The sequence below is a fragment of the Physella acuta genome, unplaced genomic scaffold (assembly GCF_028476545.2).
Source record: "Physella acuta isolate Inbredline_101_S28 unplaced genomic scaffold, ASM2847654v3 ptg001777l, whole genome shotgun sequence".
Taxonomy (NCBI): Eukaryota; Metazoa; Mollusca; class Gastropoda; family Physidae; genus Physella; species Physella acuta.
The window spans coordinates 18,912-46,035 of record NW_026733287.1 but is presented as its reverse complement, the minus strand read 5'-3'; the positions used below and the strand labels follow the sequence as shown (position 1 = coordinate 46,035).

The following is a 27,124-nucleotide window of genomic DNA, read 5'->3' as shown; positions in this document are numbered from 1 at the left end:
CTGATATAATATGACAGTATAGAAAGTCCTGAGTCCACATTAAGCAAGGCCTGTGTTTTAGATTTACAAAGTTACACGGCCGTCTTTCACAGTCCAATATTGCAACAGGTGGTTGCAGGTAATTAAGAGGAAAAGTGACACTCTCTGAGCTAATTAGGTCAAGTCTAATCAGCACGAGGAAGTTAATTAATGATTTTTTACTTTGAGATGATAAAATTGATAGGTATATGTATCTGGTAGCGTGGCCGAGCGGTCTAAGGCGCTGGTTTAAGGCACCAGTCTCTTCGGGGGCGTGGGTTCGAATCCCACCGCTGCCATTAATTTTTATATTAAATGTTTGATACTACTACTGCGTTGATAGTTTAAAAGTCAAGTAAAAACATCCATTCAATATTTTCACAAGGGATACGGAGTGCTTTTCGATGAGAGAGTACAATTTTGAGGTCACAACATATCGAAAAAGAAATCATAAAATTTAAAGTGAAAACAATGTTTTATCCAGTTAAAAAAAATTCGTTAGTAGGAAGCATGGGAGACAACAAACCGAGAATATAATTGTGTTGGGTGTGTTAGGTAAAACACTCTCTACCAGGGGTGGACTGGCCTGTCAGTCTACCAGGGGAAACCCGGTGGGCCCACAGGAACTTTGTTGTAATAATCCTACCAGTGTTGACTTTTTTATTTATTTATTTTTTTTTTTGTATTTTAGCATTCGATAGAGAAAAAAATGCACAATGAAAATTTCAATATATGGTTAGGGCCCCTTTAAAGATTTACTGGACCTCTTGGAAACAGCCTGCCCACCCCTGCCCTCTACCACATGTACAGGACCAGACCTAGTGACGTCACTGCATAAACGTATTGATTAGCCAAATGAATAAGTTCCTGTTTTTTTTTTTAATTAGGTCTAATATATTTTTTAAAATATACATGCCTCAGAAATGTAATATTGGTAGCGAATAAAGGGATCGGCGTGGTCGAGTCGGTAAAGCTCATGGTTGCTAAACCGAAAAGTCTCGAGTTCGAACCCTCGGGCAGATGGGGCTCGTTAGCCTGGGACAGCCACTCTCCTAGGAGAGACAACTCCAAAAATAAAACATCTGCTGCCTTGTAGTTTGTTCTTGGTTGGACAAAGGCTATGGAAGCAAATCCAAAAAAGAAAAGCAGGCTGAAATCGGAGTCAATGGCCTCAATGGCGCATAACCAGTTGACACGTACCGCTTAATTGTGTTGGAGGCGTGGTCGAGTCGGCAAAAAGCTCATGGTTGATAAATTCGAACAAAGTCTCGTGTTCAAACCCACTGGCAGATAAATCTCGATCCCCTTCAACACTAATAATTAAGAACGAAGAAGAAGAAGAAGAAGGTAGCGTATATTTTTTTTTCCTTTTCTTGCATTACTTATTCTCCTGCAATGTAAATATTGCAACGATTTTCATTTGCTACAGTTAGTTACACAAAGCCAGTGTTTCTTTCAGACTTTTTTTTTCAGGGGACACTAGAAATTTTCAGTGGGATGGGGGCGGAAACTGGTAAAAACATGTATTTTCTATATCAATTTTATTTCGTTGGGGGGGGGGGGGTATATTTTCTTTGGGCGAGAAGGGGCTATAACCCCCCTCCCACATTGAGACATGCCTGAAAGAAACACAGCTCACTCAACCATCTAAAATACAAGGGGCAAGCGCTAACATTTTTCGTCTTCCGTAATGCTAGACTATAATACGCTTTTATTTACGTGGAAAAAAGGATTTTCCAGGTTTGTGTATTTGTGTCGACAGGTAGAGGTGCGTCGTAGATTGATGATAAGTATCACATTGACACGTTGAGTGGCGATCATGCGAGGTTACTCTAGTTGGGCTACATGGCATTATTTCCCCTTGTATTTTTTTTTTTTTTTTTTTTTTGCGAAACCCGTAGGTGTGATAAAAAAGCGTGTTACATTGCAAACGCTTTGGCTTTGTTTAGTGAAAATAATAAAAGTATTTTTCCTTAAAAAAAATTCTTTAATTTTTAGATTTATTTTTCAGTTTTAGATTAAAGCGTTTTAATAAATAAATAAAAAAATCATTTTTAGTAAAATTATTTCCCCTTGTGTTTGTCTTTTTTTTTTTAAACCCGTAGGTGTGATAGAAAAGTGTGTTACATTGCAAAAGCTTTGGCTTTGTCTAGTGAATATAATAAAAGCCTTTTTCCTTTAAAAAAAAATAATTTTTATTTTTTAGATTTATTTTTCAGTTTTAGATTAAAGCGTTTTAATAACTAAATCATGTTTAGCTAAATGTGTTCTTATGGCTAAGTTTAACAGTTTAAAACATTAGATTATAATACATTATGAGCTTTACTATATTTGTAAGCCAGCTAATGATGCTTTGGCTAAGAAATCAAACATAAAATATTTATTGACTTAATTGTCAAAGATTATACACTATTGTCTGACTGAATAGTTCAGAAATGTGTCAAATGATTAGAGCAGTGTTTGGTAGTATAAAATGTATTAATGATTTACACTTACTCTATCCCCCATCCAACCAGAGGCGTAGCTAGGGAAGGGCGGGTGGGGCTGCAGCCCCGGGACGACCTTAAGGGGGTGCCGAGCGGAGTAGGGAAAATTTTAAACAGACTGTTACTTAGCCTTACAGACTTGTTTTCTACATCAGTTGTTCGGCGTCATAAAAACTGTTAAGTGACAATTACTGGTGGGGGGGAGGGGTCTGCCAACATGAATAACTATACAACTAGTCTTATAGCCAATGTGAATAAGTATATAAATGGGGGGGGGGGAGGGCGCAAAGTTGATAGTTCGCCCCGGGCGCCGAAATGGGTTGCTACGCCTCTGCATCCAACCTCTACCCCCATAAACAACCAACAGGTAATACTCACAACAGCAGCCCATGTTGACTCACCTAATGTAATCATGAAGTGCCAGCTTTGGTTTACTTTATGTTAGTAGATACCATGTCAAATTATGTGTTACACACATATGTTTATGTGAAATACACACCTTCAAACACAATTTATTTTCACCTTTAACAAAGACATAACAGCAAGAAGCCTAAATGAAAAATATAATTATATTTTTTTTATATATTTTCAAAAATACATTTTCAAAGAACAAACACAACATTACATGTTGAATACTTGAAAAGTTTTTCTTCTTAAGGTTGTAGCATAAACAAAACAACACAGCAGGCAGGCATGCACAGAACAATTTTTGTTGAACACATCCTGAATACATATTACATATGTAAGCTTAAAACTAGCAACAATTAGTGTATACATACATACATATATATATATATATATATATATATATATATATATATATGTAAATATATACATATATATATACGTAAATATATACATATATATATATATATATATATACGTAAATATATACATATATACATATATACGTAAATATATACATATATATATATACGTAAATATATACATATATATATATATATACGTAAATATATACATATATATATATATACGTAAATATATACATATATATATATATGTAAATATATACATATATATATATACGCAAATATATACATATATATATATATGTAAATATATACATATATATATATATATGTAAATATATACATATATATATATATGTAAATATATACATATATATATATACATATATATATATATATGTAAATATATACATATATATATACGTAAATATATTAATATATATACGTAAATATATACATATATAAATACGTAAATATATTAATATATATACGTAAATATATACATATATAAATATACGTAAATATATACATATATATACATATATACATATATATATACATATATACATATATATATATATATATATATATATATATATATATATATATATATATATATATATATATATATATATATATAAACATATATGTATTTAATATATATAAATATATATATAGATGTATATATATATAAACATTTATATACTTACATACATTTAAATATATATATATATATTTATTTAAATTAATGTTTATATAAATGTACATATGAATACATGTATATACGTGTAATCATATGAGATGGATGTACATACATCTTATGTTTTATCCACTTTATTGTTAATGGGATGTAACCATGATATGGTATGTTTAAAATGATGGTGATAAAACTATTTCATACAACAAAAAATTTTCTAACAACCCACCACTTCATACTCTGGTTACCATGGTGATTCAAGATGGGAGTGGAAAAAAAAAACATAAGGTGTAAGAAGCCCTGTGTGTGCCTGCTCAAACAAATATACTACCAGGTGTGGGAGGTAGGAATTGATTAACAAAAGAGGATAAATGGGGGGGGGGGGGGGACAATAAATATATTAGGGTAGGGATTAATGATAAGCTCCTATGATAAAACAGGCTAATTTTCTACTTTTGGTACCATGCATTCTCTTTTCATGTTCCTCCCCAACACACATGGGGCAGATCAAGTAGAGTTCATCTGTTTTATTTACTTCAGTATACAAAGGGAAAGTGTGGCCAGCACTTTGAACAGCCACTTTTGTTTCCGTAATGTGAGTCAGGTGGACCCAGATACATCCATCTGATCCAAACTCAAAACTTCCTGGTTAGCAGTTATAATCTCAATCATCCGACCACAGACCCCTTTTGGTAACATTATTGACAAATTAATTCAATTTTACCTTAACCCGATCCCCTTATTATTCGTAGAAGACAATATCACCTGGGGACAACCACCCCCTTCACCTCACACTAGTCACGCCATTAGATTAAATAGTTTACCATGCTTTCAATGATTTCCTCTAGCTTAACCTCTAGGTACCCTGATAAAAAACTCTTCACAAGAGGTAGTGTAGTTGGATTTTATATTGACATACTTCTCCCTATGCCTTGGATGTTTGGCATTACTTCAACACTCAACTATTCTATACATTATCAGGCTACAACTTAATGAGACGTATATAAAAAAAAATTCTTCTTGGAATCATTGCAATGACAAATATAGATGTTATATATAAATTTTACCTATTTTCTTCTTTAAAATAACTTTGCAGAGCATTAGATTGCCAACCAACGCAATTTGTAAAACTAAATTCAGTCAATGTGGTAAAAAAAAACTACGAGCTGTGTCTGTTCCCCCAACTTGTGCGAAGTTAAAATATAAAATTTTTAAAACACTTGATCGAGTGGATCAGGACACTGGGAGTGGGAAAGATACTGATGGGCCATCACAAATGGTTAAAATAAGATATGGTCGCTTTATATTTTTTGCTAAACAAAAATGTATTCAAAATAATTTTAAATTGTTAACAATTGGTTGCATGACTAAACATATTAAAATTAATTTTGGATGGAAATTCTAAATTGTAAATAATCTGTGTTGACAAAATGTATTTAAACTAATATTATTAACGATCTGTTGTATGGCAAATCATATTTAAATTAATTTTAAATTGTAAGCAATATATTACATGACAAAATGTATTTAAATTAATTTTAAAATGGAAGTTTTAAATTTGGTAACAATCTATTAACAAAGTGTGTTTTTAATTTAATTTGTAAATGGAAATTTTATATTGTAAACAAATCTACTAAAAACAATTTGTGAATGGAAATTTTAAACTGTTAATAAGTCAGAATGAGACCAGCACGTTTTACCAGTGTACATTTGTTTGTTGGAGGTGGTGTGTACATAGAAGGCCTTGCATGTACCTGGTACAACAACTTAACAGGGAAGCTACTGATGAGCACAATGGAAGAATTTTGGTCACCTATAATAGCTGGCGGAGACTAGCAATTATGCTACAACAAGGAGATTAGTACTTTGGGGGTCGTCCATAAATGGCATCAAACTCATAGGGGGAGTTGGGGTTGTAATTTTGAGGCATTGTGTGATGAGAGGGATGAGAGGGATAAGGGGTGGGGGGGGGGGGGGTGTTCAGTGTGATGTCACACTTTTGTATTTAAAAAAAGTTATGTTAGAAACTGAATTTTAGCCATTCATTTTGCTTTTTAAAAAACTGTTTTAATTAACTGTAATAGAAATTGATTAGAATAATCTAAGTAAACAGAGTCCAGTCATTATTTTAAGAAAGAATTCGAATTTTTTTTTCAAAAATTAGCTGCAAATTTTGAGGGGAGGGTGTTGTAGGCTGAGGTCTGACTATATTTTAGGGATGGAGGGGGGGTCAGGTTTTTGTGACAATATGTAATGGAGAGGGAGGGTTGTGAAAATCGTGATGTCATTTATGGATGCCCCCTTTTGGTACCCATTAACATTTCAGTACAGACATTTTTAAACCACAAGTGAAAATAAAAATATCTAATAGCATTGCCCGACCTGAACAAATAACAAGAAACAAGCTGCAAAGCATAATCTAGTCAAAAATAAAAGAAAAACTGGCATTTCTTCATGTATTTATAAAACTAAACAACAACAAAAAGTATTTCAGTACACAATTTAGATATATTTTAAGAAATAACTCACATCTACATTTAAATAAAACAAATGTCTAATATTTTGTAATAATACAGGTGTTGGTGTATTTTTAAGAGTCTGAGCAAAAAAAAAAAAAAAATTCTGCCTACCTATCAGAATACACAAATAAATTTTAATTATAATTGGAGTTATGTGCCTATGGTTATGGGTCTAGTCACATTATACTAGGATGTAAGTCTAGCTAAAAAAAAAAAACGTGTAAATTTATAAAGTACTAATAATATTGCACACTATTATGAACATCTTTATTTGGCGTTCACTTGGTATGCAATTCTTTTTCCTATTAGATTCTATTCTATTTTAAAAAGTTTAAGTATTTAAAATGGATTAAAAATAATAACTATATCCCAAGTTCCCTTCCCCTGTTGTTTATATAAGAATATTCAAGAAAGTTTAGGGGAGATCACTCCCGGTTTATTATTTATGTTGTATTTTTAATTTTTCTTTATTTTAATAGAATCAAAGTTAGCCTGCCAATTAGCCTATTTACTTAGCTAACCAACTAAACCTGCACATGTATTCTTCCAACTTAGCCTATCAATGTAGTCTGATGACTTAGTTTGTACATGTATTAAACCAACAAGCCGAAACATCCACACATAACACAAAAATTAACTAACCACAAACTTCTGAAGTTGATGCAAAGCTCATGAACTAATTTTCTACTAGAAAACTAAAGTATCTCATCTTTAGGATGAGATACACAAAAAAACATGATACAATTACAGACCAGTGAAATAATTTTTTTTACAAAAAAGCATAATTTAAAAAAAAATTGTAAACAATTTGTAGAACAAAACACTGGGTTAATTATTTTTAAAATAATCTTCCATAATAATACTACATTGGTACTGCACAATCATATGATTTACAAACATTTTTAGAAAGATAACACAATTATAATGCAGTTACCCACAATATTTTACATCTAGCATTTCTACCAAAGTTAAAATGTCATTTAGCCTCACACAATATAAAAATCTGGCCATCAACAATACATACAAGAAATATTTATATGACTTGTTATGCCATTGTCATGAAAAACAAAGTTTGAACTTGATACTGTAAAAGTGTCAACTGATTATGGATTGATATTTAAACAAAAAATGTATATAACTTGTGAAGAGAGGCAAGAATTTGAGAGAGTATATCTTCTTCATTAAATTTTTTGCAATCGATATTTGTTTCAAATTAGAAAAAAAAAATGTGTGTTAATTTTCATTAAAAATAAAAGTAACTTCAAATTATGAAAAAGACATTTTTATCAAGACCTAGATTGGAGAACAAATGATTAAGTGTAAAAACAATGATCAGAAAATTCATTCCATCTGACAATTTTTTTTATTTTTTTATTTTGACATTTAATATACTAACATTTCTTCATCAAAATCTAAATTTAAAAAGCAACTAATGATAAAATAAATCACCAAATAAAAATAAAATAAGCCAAGAAAAACTGTATAAACAATGGATAACTACACTAAAGATTGTCTTAAACTCAACTTATTGCACTAGTTTTTTAATACATTATTTACACGTTTCTTTTCTCTATAGACTTATGAGATTACTCAAAATTTGTTTTGTAAGGCTGCATTTGGAAAATCAATGCTAATTCATTCAGATTGGGTTTGAAATAATTACTAAATATGGATATATTTATAATTAGATTTTTTTTAAATAATATGTTTTTTACTTTTTATAGTTGTAAAACAAAATAAAAGGTTGACCTTTAGGCCAGAGGTAGATATTTGCAGTTATGGATTCTCTCAAGAAATGGTAAAAAAAAAACTTTTGATTCTTTTGGATATTGTAGTAATTATTTTTAACATATGTAGCTAGATATACGGTATTTTGTTTTTGAAAGTAGTGCTAGTTGTACTACATTCTGACTGAGAGATATCACTAAATAAAAGATGCTATTTTTCATGTGTAATCTATTCATAGTTCGTAATGGTTCGTTTAACAATCAGATCTAATTTAACATCAAGGGAAGTAAGCAATTTTTTTTAAATCATAAAAAAAATCCACAAATTGACCTGCAAAGTACTTAGAGGGGATTCTTGCAAGTTAAAAAAACATAAAAATTACTACGGTTATATACCAACTTAAAACTATCTGCATATGGATTTTTGCAGGTAAGTAATTTATCGGTTAACAAAAAATATTGCTTTTAATAACAGCAGTAGAAATGAAGAAACATATTTTACCCTTAAACTTCAGTGACATGCTGTTAAATATACATATAGATTCTTAAAATTTGGAAGATATAATGAATTCATCTCATCAACTATATTATTCACCTATGAGGATTAAAGTACATTCTTAAAAAAATAAATCTTTAATGTGAAATAATTGATTCTAATTTATTAGATAAACAAAAGTGGCATGAAAAAAAATCTAACTCCCAGACAGGCTTAACGTACAAACACACCCTGAAGATGAGTATTGCTAAGTTGAAGTCATAAAAACTATGCTATAATATACTTATGAGGTACAAGGCATTTGGGAATAATACTTCAGTGAAAGATGATAATCTGGGATAACTGTGAAGAATTCTTAACATGTAACAGAGGACGCTTAGATCTAAAGTGCACCTAGCATTAATTGGGGGAAAAAAAGAAACGGAGTTGAAGTAATAGTGATGTCAGAAGTTCAACAGTTAAGATACTACTGAACGCACTCAGCTCTAAAATGCACCCAGCATCAATTGGAAAAGGAGGCTGAAGTATCAACGATGTCATCAGATTAACAGAAACTTGTATACCTTGGCTTCAGAAACATATAGACAACTCTAATGATCATGCCTCATTAGAAAGCAACATCGTCACCTATTTCAATCTTTCAAATACATCTACTGTTTTAGAAGTAGATTGCAAATGCCCAAAAGAAAATACTGAATTTCATCCAAAGCTTCTACCAAAATACCTTATTAATAAGTATGGCCTACGCTAAAAAAAACTTTTAATTAAATAATCAAATATTACAATAACAGCAAAAAAAAAAATAACAGTCTACAGCTTACTAAAAAGAGAAGCTGAAAATAAATTAATAAACTACTTAACAAGAATATGTATAAGAGGCTAAAGCAAAAGTAGATGAAAGTGAATCTGGCTTCAATAGACAGACATCAGTCTATAACCTTACAACACAGAGAGCAGCCAAATCTGTTGACTAGATCATAAAATGGGAAAAACACCTGGCACACATGTTTTTAGCAGAACACAGGAAATAGTATACATCAGGGGTCTCCAAACTACGGCCCGCGGGCCAGATGCCGCCCGGGAGGTCCTCTCATCCGGCCCGCGGAGATCTTTTTGTCCATGGAAAAAACGTTTGTTGGTGCTGGCTGAGGAACTTTGCCCAGAAAAATCAAAGACGTGCCTGGAAAAAACTGGCCCCCGAACTGAAATTTGTTTGTTAATGCGGCCCTCGGACTGAAAAGTTTGGAGACCCCTGGTATACATCAATGAGACAGTTCAAACTAGGCAATGATATTCTTATGGATAACTGATTTGAAAAACTATCAACACGACTAAACAACCTGACCAGTTCATACCTGCTTGTAATAACTCAAACTGTTGTAAACTTATTAAACCGCTGTATATTTATCAACAGCATTTGTAAACATTATCAACAGTACTCATAGATGACAACAGAAAGAATCAACCCACTAATTCAAATTAAACATAACAGTTACAGATCCATGGCAAAGGGGTAGGGGAGAGGATGTTAGATGACCCATACTACCGTTATTGAAATAATAAATTTATTATCAGCATTGTAATAAAAAAATGTATTAAACATAGCTAACGTTTATTTAATAGCTAACAATAAGAAAATGGGCAAAATTATCTATGCTTAACTACACGCCACTTATATAAAAAAAAAATTGGGATTAGCCTGTAGTAACGAGACTAAAATACAGAAATATTTTATTGTTCATACCGGTGAAATTCATTTGTGTATTAAAAAATTCAAATACTGATAAGGTTTAGGTTTAAAACTATAATCATTATCTGATTTTTTAAAATGCAAAAAAGAATTTTGACAGTAAGAACAATGCTAAAACTTGGGCACTTATGCTTCGCAACTATAGGCTAGACGCAAAATATTTAGTAGAGAACTGTAAAGTTACCTGACAAGAAATCTATGACTTACTAAAATCATTACAAGTGAATGACTTATTTTGCATAACTTGTAACATTCAACAAACTTAAATGCCTTATAGCCTAAGTTACAGCTAAATATGCACTAAAAATTGATAAAATCAATGTGTCAAAAATATTACATTCTCAGTTTTTAAAATCATTTTTTTTTTTAACAATTCATTTTTACTGCCAAATAAGTTAATTTTACTTGTTTGTGCAGGTCATTCTAAAAAGTTGGATCTAAACCATAAAAAAATGACACAAAAACATGGAGTATTACCTCCCATGGATCAGTTAAAAAATGAAAATGAACACACAAAACAATTATTAATATATTGGCTAACTAACACTGCTGCCTTCTACATCAGCCTCAGCTAGTCAAACACTTGACATTACAAAACATAAGGCCCTTCAGAAACAGTGTTCTAAGTATATTTGTACAGCAAAAAAAGAAAAAAAAATATATATATATATTCAACTGGCAATTATAGATCAGCATGTATACTAATGTAATAGAGGAAAAATAGCTCTAAAATAGAAGATTATTAAAAATTGAATATATATATATATATATATATATATATATATATATATATATATATATATATATATATATATATATATATATATACAAATAGATACATAGATAGATAGGCAGGCAGACAGACAGAGGGATAGATAGGCCTAATTGTATAGAAAAAGAGCAACTTTCAGATGAGTTTAAAAATTTTAAAAAGCAACAACGAATAAAAAGAATTAATATGTAAGTATCAAGTGTAAGTAAATAAATCCATAAAAGTACAAGCGTATAGGACTCTCAATTGTTGTTTCAATATGTAGATATGTATGGCTACCACTGGGAGTAAAAATGTAAATTACAGATTGTGCAGGAAGAAAAATTGTTTCAACAAAACTAAAATGTTAAGTCTTATGAATTATCGTCATGTGATTATTGATCACATGATTATGTTACATGGTAACACTACCTTAATCAAGTTGTTTTACTCTAATAGTTCATAGGCTTAAAGTTAACATGACTATGAATTATGGTCATGTGATTATTGATAACATGATTATGTTACATGGTAACACAACCTTAATCATGTTGTTTTACTCTATAGTTCATGGGCCTAAAGTTAACATAACTATAACAAATTAACAGCAATGGCATAAAAATTATATCATTTCTGCAAGAGATAGAAAATGAGTGGAATTATTTACTATTCTGCTGGCAAAATCAATACAACTATGTACTGACCATTCCATGTTGTTTGTCTAAAGTAAAAAAAAATAAAGAAAAATTACTTGAAAACAAAAACTAGTTAATTGTGACTTAAATATATTAAGCATCTGCATACTAACCTACTAATAGCATAGCATAGAAAAAATAAATCATGCAATGATTTAAAACATTAATGATTTTTAACATTAAAAAATTGTTAGCATTGGTTACCGTCTCTTAAAATTTTACTTAAATACAAAATCATAACTAGCTCTGCCTGTAATACTGCTTCAAAGTGTTGATTTATTATGACATGTACCAGCCTAGAGAAAAATAAAACCCCAGCTAATTAGAGACTTTTAACACCACCTCAATAACATCAAGCAGCAAAAATGTATGCTTTCTTTTAAAAGATTTGTGCGATTTAATTATTCTAGAAAGCCCATATGAGGAGTCCACTTGCTAAACCTGCGGAGTCAACTTTTCGAAAAACAAAATAAGCTACTCCTGTAGCCTTCTTAATTAAGCTGCAATTAAAATATTATACTATTTTTTGTTCAAAAAGGTATACATTAAAATAAATTATGTAATAGTAAAATATCGAAAATCCCAATAATATTTAACAAAAAAAATAAATCAAAAGTCAATTTCCTCGGAGTCACCTAGAAGTGACTTATCAAGTTTTGCAAGTGGACTCCTCATATCTTACCAAAACAAAAAACAGGATTAATAATTTAATTGCACCGTAATAAGTGTTGTGGTAAAAAAAAAGGTTTGTTTCTTTAGATTGATGGTTAAGTTGCCAAGGTTTATATTGCCTACAAATAGAAAACATAACATTAATGGACATGCCAAGGTATCATTTAGCACAACAACAAATCTAAATATTCAATATTATAACAACAACATAGTAAGGGAAGATATAGGTCCATTTTGATTTTTTTTTTCATCAAGTAGAATAACATTAACAACTAATACCTTTTAAAGAGCATCGAAAAGATAGCATTACTAAATAAAAAAATAAAATCACGTCAATTTTTATTAAGCTATAAAAAACATACTGTCCGTAAAATGTGTATGCGTAGTAGACATCAAAAACATAATAGGAGTGAGTCAAGTCTAATTGGTAGACAACAAAGGCTGTATGATAGAGTACAAGTCTAAATGGCAGAAAGTATAATCTGTGTGACAATGTAAAATTTGTACGGCAATGTAAAATCTGAATGACAATGTAAAATCTGAATGAAAATGTAAAATCTGAACGACAATGTAAAATCTGTTTAAAACCAAATCACCTAAATTTTTTTAAAATAAATGTCACAAGACACTAGCACCACAACAAGCTAGCATCGATAAGGATCACTTTTCAATTTGAACTCAATGAAACAAACCACACCCTTTTTAAACACAACAAACTAGCATCACTATGGATCCCTTTTCAATTTGAACTCAATGAAACAAACCACACCCTTTTTAAACACAACAAACTAGCATCAATATGGATCACTTTTCAAATTAAACTCCATGAAACAAACCACACCCTTTTTAAACACAACAAACTAGCATCAATATGGATCACTTTTCAAATTAAACTCCATGAAACAAACCACACCCTTTTTAAACACAATAAACTAGCATCGATATGGATCACTTTTCAATTTAAACTCAATAAAACAAACCACACCCTTTTTAAACACAATAAACTAGCATCGATATGGATCACTTTTCAAATTAAACTCCATGAAACAAACCACACCCTTTTTAAACACAATAAACTAGCATCGATATGGATCACTTTTCAATTTAAACTCAATAAAACAAACCACACCCTTTTTAAACACAATAAACTAGCATCGATATGGATCACTTTTCAAATTAAACTCCATGAAACAAACCACACCCTTTTTAAACACAATAAACTAGCATCGATATGGATCACTTTTCAAATTAAACTCCATGAAACAAACCACACCCTTTTTAAACACAATAAACTAGCATCGATATGGATCACTTTTCAATTTAAACTCAATAAAACAAACCACACCCTTTTTAAACACAATAAACTAGCATCGATATGGATCACTTTTCAAATTAAACTCAATCAAACAAACCACACCCTTTTTAAACACAATAAACTAGCATCGATATGGATCACTTTTCAATTTAAACTCAATAAAACAAACCACACCCTTTTTAAACACAATAAACTAGCATCGATATGGATCACTTTTCAATTTAAACTCAATAAAACAAACCACACACTTTTTAAACACAATAAACTAGCATCGATATGGATCACTTTTCAATTTAAACTCAATAAAACAAACCACACCCTTTTTAAACACAATAAACTAGCATCGATATGGATCACTTTTCAATTTAAACTCAATAAAACAAACCACACCCTTTTTAAACACAATAAACTAGCATCGATATGGATCACTTTTCAATTTAAACTCAATCAAACAAACCACACCCTTTTTAAACACAATAAACTAGCATCGATATGGATCACTTTTCAATTTAAACTCAATAAAACAAACCACACCCTTTTTAAACACAATAAACTAGCATCGATATGGATCACTTTTCAATTTAAACTCAATAAAACAAACCACACCCTTTTTAAACACAATAAACTAGCATCGATATGGATCACTTTTCAATTTAAACTCAATAAAACAAACCACACCCTTTTTAAACACAATAAACTAGCATCGATATGGATCACTTTTCAATTTAAACTCAATAAAACAAACCACACCCTTTTTAAACACAATAAACTAGCATCGATATGGATCACTTTTCAATTTAAACTCAATAAAACCACACTCTTTTTAAACACAATAAACTAGCATCGATATGGATCACTTTTCAATTTAAACTCAATAAAACAAACCACACCCTTTTTAAACACAATAAACTAGCATCGATATGGATCACTTTTCAATTTAAACTCAATAAAACAAACCACACCCTTTTTAAACACAATAAACTAGCATCGATATGGATCACTTTTCAATTTAAACTCAATCAAACAAACCACACCCTTTTTAAACACAATAAACTAGCATCGATATGGATCACTTTTCAATTTAAACTCAATAAAACAAACCACACCCTTTTTAAACACAATAAACTAGCATCGATATGGATCACTTTTCAAATTAAACTCAATCAAACAAACCACACCCTTTTTAAACACAATAAACTAGCATCGATATGGATCACTTTTCAATTTAAACTCAATAAAACAAACCACACCCTTTTTAAACACAATAAACTAGCATCGATATGGATCACTTTTCAATTTAAACTCAATAAAACAAACCACACCCTTTTTAAACACAATAAACTAGCATCGATATGGATCACTTTTCAATTTAAACTCAATAAAACAAACCACACCCTTTTTAAACACAATAAACTAGCATCGATATGGATCACTTTTCAATTTAAACTCAATAAAACAAACCACACCCTTTTTAAACACAATAAACTAGCATCGATATGGATCACTTTTCAATTTAAACTCAATAAAACAAACCACACCCTTTTTAAACACAATAAACTAGCATCAATATGGATCACTTTTCAATTTAAACTCAATAAAACAAACCACACCCTTTTTAAACACAATAAACTAGCATCGATATGGATCACTTTTCAATTTAAACTCAATAAAACAAACCACACCCTTTTTAAACACAATAAACTAGCATCGATATGGATCACTTTTCAATTTAAACTCAATAAAACAAACCACACCCTTTTTAAACACAATAAACTAGCATCGATATGGATCACTTTTCAATTTAAACTCAATAAAACAAACCACACCCTTTTTAAACACAATAAACTAGCATCGATATGGATCACTTTTCAATTTAAACTCAATAAAACAAACCACACCCTTTTTAAACACAATAAACTAGCATCGATATGGATCACTTTTCAATTTAAACTCAATAAAACAAACCACACCCTTTTTAAACACAATAAACTAGCATCGATATGGATCACTTTTCAATTTAAACTCAATAAAACAAACCACACCCTTTTTAAACACAATAAACTAGCATCGATATGGATCACTTTTCAATTTAAACTCAATAAAACAAACCACACCCTTTTTAAACACAATAAACTAGCATCGATATGGATCACTTTTCAATTTAAACTCAATAAAACAAACCACACCCTTTTTAAACACAATAAACTAGCATCGATATGGATCACTTTTCAATTTAAACTCAATAAAACAAACCACACCCTTTTTAAACACAATAAACTAGCATCGATATGGATCACTTTTCAATTTAAACTCAATAAAACAAACCACACCCTTTTTAAACACAATAAACTAGCATCGATATGGATCACTTTTCAATTTAAACTCAATAAAACAAACCACACCCTTTTTAAACACAATAAACTAGCATCGATATGGATCACTTTTCAAATTAAACTCAATCAAACAAACCACACCCTTTTTAAACACAATAAACTAGCATCGATATGGATCACTTTTCAAATTAAACTCAATCAAACAAACCACACCCTTTTTAAACACAATAAACTAGCATCGATATGGATCACTTTTCAATTTAAACTCAATAAAACAAACCACACCCTTTTTAAACACAATAAACTAGCATCGATATGGATCACTTTTCAATTTAAACTCAATAAAACAAACCACACCCTTTTTAAACACAATAAACTAGCATCGATATGGATCACTTTTCAATTTAAACTCAATAAAACAAACCACACCCTTTTTAAACACAATAAACTAGCATCGATATGGATCACTTTTCAATTTAAACTCAATAAAACAAACCACACCCTTTTTAAACACAATAAACTAGCATCGATATGGATCACTTTTCAATTTAAACTCAATAAAACAAACCACACCCTTTTTAAACACAATAAACTAGCATCGATATGGATCACTTTTCAATTTAAACTCAATAAAACAAACCACACCCTTTTTAAACACAATAAACTAGCATCGATATGGATCACTTTTCAATTTAAACTCAATCAAACAAACCACACCCTTTTTAAACACAATAAACTAGCATCGATATGGATCACTTTTCAATTTAAACTCAATAAAACAAACCACACCCTTTTTAAACACAATAAACTAGCATCGATATGGATCACTTTTCAAATTAAACTCAATCAAACAAACCACACCCTTTTTAAACACAATAAACTAGCATCGATATGGATCACTTTTCAATTTAAACTCAATAAAACAAACCACACCCTTTTTAAACACAATAAACTAGCATCGATATGGATCACTTTTCAATTTAAACTCAATAAAACAAACCACACCCTTTTTAAACACAATAAACTAGCATCGATATGGATCACTTTTCAATTTAAACTCAATAAAACAAACCACACCCTTTTTAAACACAATAAACTAGCATCGATATGGATCACTTTTCAATTTAAACTCAATAAAACAAACCACACCCTTTTTAAACACAATAAACTAGCATCGATATGGATCACTTTTCAATTTAAACTCAATAAAACAAACCACACCCTTTTTAAACACAATAAACTAGCATCGATATGGATCACTTTTCAATTTAAACTCAATAAAACAAACCACACCCTTTTTAAACACAATAAACTAGCATCGATATGGATCACTTTTCAATTTAAACTCAATAAAACAAACCACACCCTTTTTAAACACAATAAACTAGCATCGATATGGATCACTTTTCAATTTAAACTCAATAAAACAAACCACACCCTTTTTAAACACAATAAACTAGCATCGATATGGATCACTTTTCAATTTAAACTCAATAAAACAAACCACACCCTTTTTAAACACAATAAACTAGCATCGATATGGATCACTTTTCAATTTAAACTCAATAAAACAAACCACACCCTTTTTAAACACAATAAACTAGCATCGATATGGATCACTTTTCAATTTAAACTCAATAAAACAAACCACACCCTTTTTAAACACAATAAACTAGCATCGATATGGATCACTTTTCAATTTAAACTCAATAAAACAAACCACACCCTTTTTAAACACAATAAACTAGCATCGATATGGATCACTTTTCAATTTAAACTCAATCAAACAAACCACACCCTTTTTAAACACAATAAACTAGCATCGATATGGATCACTTTTCAATTTAAACTCAATCAAACAAACCACACCCTTTTTAAACACAATAAACTAGCATCGATATGGATCACTTTTCAAATTAAACTCAATCAAACAAACCACACCCTTTTTAAACACAATAAACTAGCATCGATATGGATCACTTTTCAATTTAAACTCAATAAAACAAACCACACCCTTTTTAAACACAATAAACTAGCATCGATATGGATCACTTTTCAATTTAAACTCAATAAAACAAACCACACCCTTTTTAAACACAATAAACTAGCATCGATATGGATCACTTTTCAATTTAAACTCAATAAAACAAACCACACCCTTTTTAAACACAATAAACTAGCATCGATATGGATCACTTTTCAAATTAAACTCAATCAAACAAACCACACCCTTTTTAAACACAATAAACTAGCATCGATATGGATCACTTTTCAATTTAAACTCAATAAAACAAACCACACCCTTTTTAAACACAATAAACTAGCATCGATATGGATCACTTTTCAATTTAAACTCAATAAAACAAACCACACCCTTTTTAAACACAATAAACTAGCATCGATATGGATCACTTTTCAATTTAAACTCAATAAAACAAACCACACCCTTTTTAAACACAATAAACTAGCATCGATATGGATCACTTTTCAATTTAAACTCAATAAAACAAACCACACCCTTTTTAAACACAATAAACTAGCATCGATATGGATCACTTTTCAATTTAAACTCAATAAAACAAACCACACCCTTTTTAAACACAATAAACTAGCATCGATATGGATCACTTTTCAATTTAAACTCAATAAAACAAACCACACCCTTTTTAAACACAATAAACTAGCATCGATATGGATCACTTTTCAATTTAAACTCAATAAAACAAACCACACCCTTTTTAAACACAATAAACTAGCATCGATATGGATCACTTTTCAATTTAAACTCAATAAAACAAACCACACCCTTTTTAAACACAATAAACTAGCATCGATATGGATCACTTTTCAATTTAAACTCAATAAAACAAACCACACCCTTTTTAAACACAATAAACTAGCATCGATATGGATCACTTTTCAATTTAAACTCAATAAAACAAACCACACCCTTTTTAAACACAATAAACTAGCATCGATATGGATCACTTTTCAATTTAAACTCAATAAAACAAACCACACCCTTTTTAAACACAATAAACTAGCATCGATATGGATCACTTTTCAATTTAAACTCAATAAAACAAACCACACCCTTTTTAAACACAATAAACTAGCATCGATATGGATCACTTTTCAATTTAAACTCAATCAAACAAACCACACCCTTTTTAAACACAATAAACTAGCATCGATATGGATCACTTTTCAATTTAAACTCAATCAAACAAACCACACCCTTTTTAAACACAATAAACTAGCATCGATATGGATCACTTTTCAAATTAAACTCAATCAAACAAACCACACCCTTTTTAAACACAATAAACTAGCATCGATATGGATCACTTTTCAATTTAAACTCAATAAAACAAACCACACCCTTTTTAAACACAATAAACTAGCATCGATATGGATCACTTTTCAATTTAAACTCAATAAAACAAACCACACCCTTTTTAAACACAATAAACTAGCATCGATATGGATCACTTTTCAATTTAAACTCAATAAAACAAACCACACCCTTTTTAAACACAATAAACTAGCATCGATATGGATCACTTTTCAATTTAAACTCAATAAAACAAACCACACCCTTTTTAAACACAATAAACTAGCATCGATATGGATCACTTTTCAATTTAAACTCAATAAAACAAACCACACCCTTTTTAAACACAATAAACTAGCATCGATATGGATCACTTTTCAATTTAAACTCAATAAAACAAACCACACCCTTTTTAAACACAATAAACTAGCATCGATATGGATCACTTTTCAATTTAAACTCAATAAAACAAACCACACCCTTTTTAAACACAATAAACTAGCATCGATATGGATCACTTTTCAATTTAAACTCAATAAAACAAACCACACCCTTTTTAAACACAATAAACTAGCATCGATATGGATCACTTTTCAATTTAAACTCAATAAAACAAACCACACCCTTTTTAAACACAATAAACTAGCATCGATATGGATCACTTTTCAAATTAAACTCAATAAAACAAACCACACCCCTTTTAAACACAAGGTCGCTATCTGGCAGCGAAAAAAAAAAATCAATACATTTTATATTTAATAATAAAATGCGATAAACCTTGATGTTGGTAATGCAGAATTCTATTGAAAACACACAGATCCACAGAAACTTGAAGTAGATCCTCAGTTGCGCATCACACGGAGAGCTCATTGACAAAGATAAACACTGTATTTACTCATTCAACAGATGTACTTAATCTCTCAGACAAATGCTGGTGGTAAAAGTTTAAAGCACTACCGGAACAGAACACCTGGATCACCATCCGGAGAACACAATCACCTGGAACCATCCATGATTCAATCCAGATGTAACACTATCCATGGAAAAAGCCACCTGGAACCATCAGTGATTCAATCCAGCTGGAACATTATCCATGGAAAAAGCCACCTGGAACCATCCGTGATTCAATCCAGCTGGAACATTATCCATGGAAAAAGCCACCTGGAATCATCCGTGATTCAATCCAGCTGGAACATTATCCATGGAACAACCCACCTGGAACACTATCCATGGAACAAAACAAGTTGGATGACCATCGCTGGAACAATTGACCGCAGACAATCATCAAGGGTTTATTAAAGTCTCCTCCTGTCTTGAAAGTTCCTCTCTGATTTCTGGTAAATTGTCAATGAAAAAAAAAACAGAAAAAGAAATTATATAACCCTGGAAACATAAAATGTCATCTGTCAGTTTTACTACTAGAGTGCTGTGAGGCTGTGTGGTACTTTTGCCAATTTGCAAGCAAGTTCAAGCTGCCCTATGATTCTTAAGATCAGAATTGCAAACTTGACTTTAAAAAAAAAAAATTTCTATTTTAAAATAGAAGGGGAGGGGGGAGGAAGACTGAATAGAAAAAAAAAACCTTAACTATCAATCACTAGCCTAGGTGTCATTACAATAAGGCTGGTAAGTTCTATGGCTCAATAAAACCTGCATGAGCCATAGAACTGGTTGGTGACCTACTTACCAGCCCTATTGTGCCTACTCACCTCCTTGGGTCTCTGACAACTTTGGCCGAGGTGTAGCTGAGAAACATATCTTGTTCAGGAGGAAGTATAGGACCAGCAGGACACAGGACACAATGCAATATGTCCTCCATGTCCACCTGGGTCCTATACCATCAAACATAAAACCCGTGATAAGGCTGCCCAGACCTTTTCCTGCAAGTGAAAGTTGAAATCATGATAAACTTATCATCGCATGATCTAATTTATCTAACTAAACATCTCTACTGCTTTCTAAATTAACTAATAACATCTGGGTGTTTGCGTTTTAACAGATTTTATTTCTTGCTATTGTTTTAACCAAACACCAAGTGGATATGATCCCATCAAGCAGTTAGTAAGATAATAGTCGTGTTAAAAATGATAGTTAATAATATCAGTTTACATTATCCATATAAAGTCATTTATGAATGACCCCTTAAACCCGTAGTTTTCCAAAGGATGACGTGTGGTCTAGTACATTAATATTATTTAAGTGGATGAAAATCTTTTCTTCATATATTACAAGTAACCTTTGTAAACTAATTATCTGCATTTTAATGTGCTTAACAGTAATAACTGTTTTTAAATAACTAACTGTACTTTGTACCCTTTTTTTCTGATTTATTTATCTAGCTCCTGGTAAAAATATTCACAGTTCCAGCCTCATTCCATGAACTTCAATGTTTTTTTTTTGTCTAAATATTCTTTTTAATATAAAAGACTTCCCACTACCAACATAAAAAAAAGTTAAAATTTACGAACCAAAACCAAAATGTACTCCACCCAGCAGACCCTGTATGGTCGCAGACATGCCAGGCGGGGCGATGACACTGGCGTACGAGGAAGCCGCAGCGTACATCAAACCAAAGCAGATCCCATGCAACGGTTCCACAATCAAGGTCAGCCAGGTGTTTTCCAGGAAGGAGTAGGCAATCATGCGGATGGCGTAACAGACCATGGCCAGGTAAAGGCAGTTAACGAGTCCAATTTTTTTTATTATGTTCCCAGCTAGTAACAATATTGGAAGCTGTGAAGGGAATTAACTCTCAATTACAAAAATAATATGGGGAGAAAGAAAAATTAAATTATAACTTGTTTGGGCATAACCTGTCTGTACAATACTCTGATGCCTGGTAGACAAAAATAGGATGCAGAACTCATGCTTGAAGCAGAGACCTTTGGTTCCACCGGGCATCTACTTTCTCCCCAGAACACCCCACCCCCAGGTTGGATGTGAAGGGATGGGGTGGTTACACTTCAATTTGAATGACCTAAGGTCTCAACCCCAGGACAGAACTGATATACATATATTTTTTTTGAAAACCATAATCTTTTCATGTTCTGCCAAAGACAAATGGGGCAGAAGCAGTAGAGTTAAGCTATTTCAATGATATACAGGGTAATAGTGTGGTCAGCAATATGCCCAAACACCTTAATTTTATTCACATGTACCCATCAGAGCTGGGTGGACTTTGGGTCTTCCTACAAACTGAAGCACAGGATCCCAAAAAAATAAAAACTCAAGATTTTATCAAACTCTTAAATCAATAATAATGTAATGCAAAAATAAACTGTGTGAAAATAAAAGTATATGTAAAAGTGAGGCATGTTTAATATAACAATTAAGGTAAAAACTATAAATCAAAATTTAATAATGAAAATAAATAATGACAGACAAAGCATGATACATGAATGGAAGTAAAAGAATAAAATACACAAAAACCAACAAACATCAGTATAACAGTAGATGCAATGTGTAAAACCATGGTTAAATGGTGCAAAAATGTAAAAGAGGAGTAAAACAATGGATAAATGGTGCAATTGTGGATAACAGGTGTAAATTAATAGATAAATGGTGCAAAATTGGATTACAAGTGTAAAACAATGGATAAATTGTGCAACAGATGTGAATTAATGAATAAATAGTGCAATAGTGGATGCAAGGTGTAAAACCATGGTTAAGTTGTGCAAAATTGGACTAGATGTGTATTACAGTGATGGATAAATGGTGCAGTAGTGGATGTGGGATTGTAAAACAATGGATTAAATGTGTAAAGTAATGGATAAAGTGTGCAACAGTGGATTAGAGATGCCAACAATAGAACTACTGGAATGAGTGAATGGTGGATGAGAGACAACAGCAACCACTGAACTTACTAACCTCAGCACAGCAGTTTACAAGGAGGATGAATCCAAACACCAAATTGGAGCCACCAATCATGCTCAGGTACCAAAACAAAAAGGTCTCCAGGGCTCCGGTCAACATCCCGAAGTACATGACAATAAAGAGGAAAGCTGAGATGTCAGCATGAGACAAAAGCTTCCAGACATTCTTCACAAACTGGCCGCACCTGTGGAGCAATAGGGTAACAGCATTTACTTAACAAGACAATTTTAAATAGTAGCACAAACAAAAAATGTAAGAAAATTGGTGTATGTTGTAGGGGTCTGCGTGGTCATGTCTGTAAAACTCGTGGTTGTTAAATTGAAAAGCCCCCAAGTTCGAACCCCGGGAACAATAGCTGGGGACAGCAACCCATCTTGGAGAGAAAAACTAAACAATCAAATAACTGGCAGTTTGTTCTTGAATGGACAAAGCTATGGAAGCATATCGAAAAAGAAAAACCAGACTAAAATTGGAGTATATGTCACGTAACAGGTTGACTCGTAATGCTCTATTGTATTTGAGGAAATTACGTCCAACATTATAATTAAGAACAAAGAAGAAGTGTATATTGTAGATTCAAGTTGTTTCTTTAAAAAAAAAATTCAAATTTTTGTTAAGCTTACTATAAATCTCAATCTAGGTACTATTGTAATATTACAATCTATATCAAAAGAGGACCTGTTATAATACATATTCATTTTAGAATAATAATATGACAAAAACATTTATTATTATTTAACTATTCAGCAAAATTTTTTCACTTACTTAATATCCGAAGACATATTCAAAAAGAATGCTATGATAGTAGCAATAACACACAGCGGCAGAAAAATGTAAAAAGAGTAAGTAAACACTCCATCTTGACCAGTGGTTAAAAACACAGCAGTCACAGCAAAAACAGCAAATCCCAGGGTGCCCCACGCCCTCTGCAGCCCCCACTTGTGGTGGTCGGCAGCCAAGATGTTGTACGCCGCCGCATCCAAAATGGGGAAAATCGGAGCAAAGGCAATATTAGCCAGCAGGAAAACGATAAAAAAGGTGAAAAATGTTCTATCGAATGATTCAGATGCGCTCACGCATTCTTTCACGTGTGGGCAGGTGACAGTGCAGTTGAGCTCGCTCTCTCTGTCGCAGAGTATCTGCCACGCCACATGGGTGTAGTTTTTCTCAAACATGACGTCCTTTAAGTCGTAGTCAAAACACTGTTGCAAGTTGACGGTAAACCGATCGCTGGGGATCTCCTTGCTAATAAGGCGGCCAATGTCAGGAATAGTAAAGTTGAGGTGTTTCGTTCGGCTGAGAGTGCCGTTGCAGCGCTCTTCATTGTAAGGCCCGGAATCGTTCGTAAAGCAGGCAACAAACTCGGATCTCCCGATACTGCAAGAAAAATTGCAAGCCAGCGATGTGTTGTGATGAGACGAGGCGGTGGCATTGGCGAACTGTGTCAGACTGCTGTCGCAACCCTGCAGGTTTTTGAGGCTGTAGCAGTCCTGGAGAAAGGAGTCTTGGGTGTTGCATTTGAATTTGGTGTGGAGCTGTAAGGAGGTAGGCACTGTGCGGACTGGTATAAACAACAGAAAGAAATAAAATGCACCTGAAAAGAAAAGGACACACATTAACGTACGTTGTAACAAAAAAAAAAACAAAAAAAAACAAGATCTCATAAGAAAGGTAACAAATTTGTTTTGTTTTGTGCAAAAATAAAACTATTAACTACTATTTTAAACAAATTAATTTCTAATGTTAAAGTAGGAGAATAAAAATATATGCAAGCAAAAAATGTAATATTACTATTTGATTAAAACAATTATCCTATTTCTGAAACCTCAGCATATATAGGAGAAAATAAATAGTAAGTAAGGAGCAAGTAAATAGTTCTATGTCCAACCATTAAATTTTCCCAAACTACGGTTATAAAGTAACTGGGATGTCATAAATATCACAGTTGTGAAACAATTGGGCACATCCCATTTAACAGAACTGACCTACCAGGTCCAAAAAGGTAACTAATAAAATACTTTTAGTACACATACATATTCTTGAACCTACTGAATTTAAGCAACTTTTCATTGAGAATTTTTAAACTTGGTAAGGAAAATTCATAAAATTCTAATATCTTTATTTTGTTAATTGACCTACCTGTCAAAACTGTCATCACCATCAGTGTCAATTTGTGGATTTTGAATTTATCAGCCACAGCTCCAACCAAAGGCCGTACAAAAAATCCCACAAATGGCATAATGCCATAGATAATCCCTGTCTCATGTGGCGTAAGCCCAAGCTGCTTCATGTAGATGGCGATGAAAGGTAGAAGATCTCCAACAGCTGGTCAAAATAAGGGACAATTATGGAGTTTAAAAATTATACAACAGCATTTCGGAAGATTATATGAGAAAAGTATCATTTCTTAACTATGATTAAAATACTAGTCTATACTGGTTTAGTTCAGTTCTAAGAAGAAACTAAAAGAACAATAAGTATAAGAACAATTGTGTTTGAAGAAGAAACAAATCACTCTATCCTACTTGTTACTTAAGCAATGACCTCTTCATAATAGTGTTGGTGAATAGTGAAAATACTTTACTGCATTAAAAGTAGTAGGCTCTTTATAATACTGTTAGCATAGCGAATTGTTAAAATAACTATTGACTGGATAAAAAGCAATAGGCTTTTTATAATACTCTTATCGAATTATTAAAATAATTATTTACTGGATAAAAAGTAATAGGGTCTCTATAATAGTGTTAGTGAATAATGAAAATAATAATTTACTGGATGAAATAAAAAAAAAAATCTCCTAATAATAGTATTATTTTCTTAGTACATACCTGCCATGAACACCAGGTAATATCCTTTTATAGGAAGTAATTTTTTATTCACTGCAAAATTAGACCTCTGTACCATTACTTTATCTGGCGATGCAGCAGGAGTCTGCTGGGGATGATACTCCTCGGCCAGTTGGCCGTTCTCCTGCTGCATGATGGTGGTTGTCTGGGCTAACTCACAAAATAATACTGTGGATGATATTGAAAGGGATGTCCAAATGTTAAACTGCTGAGTTTCGTTAAATAAATTGCTGTGTCCTAATTCTCCTAGAAACTATGCAGATTACAGTATTCTAAGTAGAAATCTTAACAAGTAACAAAGTGACTAATTTAATAGTTGGGATGTTATCTATAAGTTTCTTTAAGGTGCAGTATTTTAATATTTATGTGTGGCAACTCTACTTTATCTGCTCTATTGAATGCCAGGTCACAAAAGTGCCAAATGGGCAAGTTTACAACAGTGGAGTAACACTAACTTATGGTACAAATCAAGCTCTTGTTCCACTTGTTGATCACTAAAAACCATTATTTATTGCTAAGCTAGTTAAATCTTTTTAGATTTAATAGAAAACAAAAACTGTGTTGATTGCAGTAATTTCAAGGCAAAAGTCTTAAAAAAGTCTTTAAAATTGCAATGAGAGAATCCAAAATCAATAGGTCTGTATTATGTAAGTATTGTCAATTCAGTCATCAAGATAGGCAGGTCCTCACTTTAGATTTTTTTTTTACGGTAATAATGACTTTGGATAAAAAGTTAAAATATGCAAAAACATTTATTTTAATCATTAATTTTTTCTTCATTAGGCCCTAAGCCTAAGTATTTTTTTAATATTTTCATCGAAATTCTGAAAATTAGCTAATAA

At 31.7% G+C, this 27,124-nt stretch overlaps 1 protein-coding gene and 1 non-coding gene across 2 annotated transcripts; one reads left to right on the top strand and one right to left on the bottom strand.

Moving 5' to 3' along the window:
• The first annotated feature begins 235 nt into the window (after positions 1–235).
• Trnal-aag (transfer RNA leucine (anticodon AAG)) lies at positions 236–317 on the top strand. The gene has a single exon. It is a non-coding gene; the product is annotated as a tRNA-Leu (tRNA).
• A 20,530-nt stretch (positions 318–20,847) lies between these two features.
• LOC131930446 (major facilitator superfamily domain-containing protein 6) lies at positions 20,848–26,444 on the bottom strand. Its single transcript, XM_059286940.1, has 7 exons — positions 26,265–26,444; positions 25,576–25,761; positions 24,202–25,030; positions 23,431–23,620; positions 22,032–22,296; positions 21,273–21,443; positions 20,848–20,897 (listed from the first exon to the last, which is right to left on the bottom strand). The coding sequence occupies exons 1-7, from the start codon at positions 26,413–26,415 to the stop codon at positions 20,848–20,850; spliced, it is 1,842 nt and encodes a 613-aa protein (XP_059142923.1). The 5' UTR covers positions 26,416–26,444.
• Between the last annotated feature and the right edge of the window lie 680 nt (positions 26,445–27,124).